Source organism: Dinoponera quadriceps, unplaced genomic scaffold (assembly GCF_001313825.1).
Source record: "Dinoponera quadriceps isolate SergipeBrazil2010 unplaced genomic scaffold, ASM131382v1 scaffold9657, whole genome shotgun sequence".
NCBI lineage: Eukaryota > Metazoa > Arthropoda > Insecta > Hymenoptera > Formicidae > Dinoponera > Dinoponera quadriceps.
In genome coordinates this window covers 1-2,452 of record NW_014563430.1, presented here as the reverse complement: position 1 = coordinate 2,452, position 2,452 = coordinate 1, and the positions used below count along the sequence as shown (strand labels likewise).

The 2,452-nt window shown below is 36.9% G+C and overlaps 2 protein-coding genes across 2 annotated transcripts; one reads left to right on the top strand and one right to left on the bottom strand.

Annotated features, from left to right (window-relative positions):
* On the top strand, positions 1–838 carry LOC106751200 (short/branched chain specific acyl-CoA dehydrogenase, mitochondrial-like; the record flags this gene model as incomplete). The annotated part of the gene is given in 1 exon segment (XM_014632031.1): positions 1–838. A coding segment is annotated over 1 exon segment (191 nt), but the record flags the coding sequence as incomplete, so codon positions are not given.
* Positions 839–1,739: 901 nt separating this feature from the next.
* On the bottom strand, positions 1,740–2,350 carry LOC106751199 (histone H4). Its single transcript, XM_014632030.1, has one exon. The coding sequence runs from the start codon at positions 2,311–2,313 to the stop codon at positions 2,002–2,004; it is 312 nt and encodes a 103-aa protein (XP_014487516.1). The 5' UTR covers positions 2,314–2,350; the 3' UTR covers positions 1,740–2,001.
* Between the last annotated feature and the right edge of the window lie 102 nt (positions 2,351–2,452).

The following is a 2,452-nucleotide window of genomic DNA, read 5'->3' as shown; positions in this document are numbered from 1 at the left end:
AGTTGCTCGCGTCTGAGACCGCGGGTCGTGTCACCTCCAAGTGCATCGATTTGATGGGGGGAGTCGGTTTCACCAAAGACTTCCCGCAAGAGAAATATTTCAGGGATGCGAAAATCGGCACCATTTACGAGGGCACGAGCAACATTCAATTGACGACGATCGCGAAGTGCATTCGTAAACAGTACGGCTGAGAAATTAGAAGCGTTACGTACAGAAAGTATTGTTGGCTGTGAATAAATTGGCCAGTGACAAATTATTCCCGCTCAGTAGTTTTATTTTTATCATTTGTACTACTAATGAATAAGAATAATTTGTCACAGTCAGTGATATTTTTCTGTAAGAGGTGATCGTAAAGATCGAGGGTTTATACATAGAAAAGAAGATATGATACTTGTATCATGACTGTTAATATCTTCGTTATTAAGTGGCAAATTCTAGTAATTATATGGAGTCATTTGTTTAGTGACATGCAGTTACATAGTGACGCTAATATGCCGATACACAAGCCGGTGTTTGTTATAATGCATTTTTACTTTTAAACGTTTCGGAATATTTTTAAGACATTTTAACATTTAATATGCGCATAATAACGTGATACATAAATATAAAATGATAGATGTTGCGTGGAAATGTGCCTTTCCAAAACATTATCGAATATGTAAATATACTTCCATGAGATATTTGTGGTTGAAAGTGTATATTTTACGATGACGTAACGTATCTTAAGGATTGTATTATATATCGGTTAAGTGTTCATTTCAGATGTTGTATGTATATTATATATATGTATATATATTTTTTCTCTTCTACAAAATATACGGTTTTGCAGTAAATCGAATTCGTACGCGCTTCTTTATCTGTCGAATGTGTATCTTATGTCTACTTAACATTAAGTAACAGTAACATTACATCAACGTTATAATTTCCAGCTCAATAACATAAATGTAATATAATATATGCTGTGCATAACGATTACATTGTCGAGTAAGATATAACACATGTTACTTGGTATTTCTGTTTAATTGATTGGTTATATACATTATGAACGATTTGCAAATCGTTAAGTATGCGATGCGTATTGTTGCATTCGTTAAGTTGTAAAATGATATAATTTGATATTATGTATCATAAATTATTAGGAATTGATCATGAATGTTAAGTTTCTTACAGCCTCACAGAAGGGCATACAGGAAGTGATCTAGGATCACCGGCCAGAGATCATTTAGGCTTGGTCACCAACGCGATTTAATCAAATCGGTCAAATAAATATAAATCTAGCGGTGTACGATGCTTGTTTTCGTGGTGGATTGCTTATTGGACAGAAATACTACATTCTAATTGGTGCATTTCCAAAAATGGAAGGCAATACACCAATCAGAACGCAGTATTTCTACCCAGCACGAAACAAGCATCGTGTGTCACTAGCTTAATGTAGAATTACCTTAAGTTGTATGAAACTACGCATGCGTAAATATCTCTATAATGCAAGGTTCATTTTCACTTGACGAATAAGCTCAAGCGATCACCAATTAAAACAGCTATATGCATGTCGAATGAAATAGAATCCACATTAAATCGATTTATGTTCATAGCGAGTTAAATTGTGTGACCGTGAAAATTGTAACACCCTAATTAATCTTTCTATTTACATATTACTCCAATCATTCTTTTTAAAACTTTTATTTTGTGGTTCTGTTGGCAAACATGTTTCACTTGGACGAGCTTTTCATTAACACGTTTGCTATCACGTATGTGCGACGCAACAATTTCTTATGCCATACGTGTGACAGCCAAATTTTATTATATCCCGTTAAATTTATCGTACAATCGCATAAACAAATTACGAGTTTATTAGTAGTCTTTGATACTCTAATAAAGGTATTGGTTGTATTATTTCAAATTGCTTATCAAGTGAATACCAACGTTTATAATAAATATGTTGGCCCTGAAAAGGGCCGTTGGTTTGTTTGTTCGGAAAGATGTGATCTTGGTCTAAGTTTTTTAACCACCGAAACCGTACAAGGTTCTTCCTTGACGTTTCAGAGCGTAGACAACGTCCATGGCAGTGACAGTCTTCCTCTTGGCATGTTCGGTGTACGTGACAGCATCACGAATCACGTTCTCAAGAAATACCTTGAGTACACCTCGAGTTTCTTCGTAAATCAGACCAGAGATACGCTTTACACCACCACGTCGCGCCAGACGACGAATAGCCGGCTTGGTGATACCTTGGATGTTATCACGCAAAACCTTCCTGTGGCGCTTAGCACCTCCTTTTCCCAATCCTTTTCCTCCCTTACCACGGCCAGTCATATTGAACAAAGATCCGTACTCTTCTCCGACGTAGCGAGAAATGCGAATCGACTCAACAGCTGCGCTTTTTTATAGAAGTTCGTAGGGCATATCCCCACCACCGCTCCGTCAGCCAATCAGAAGCAGCGCCGAGTTGTTC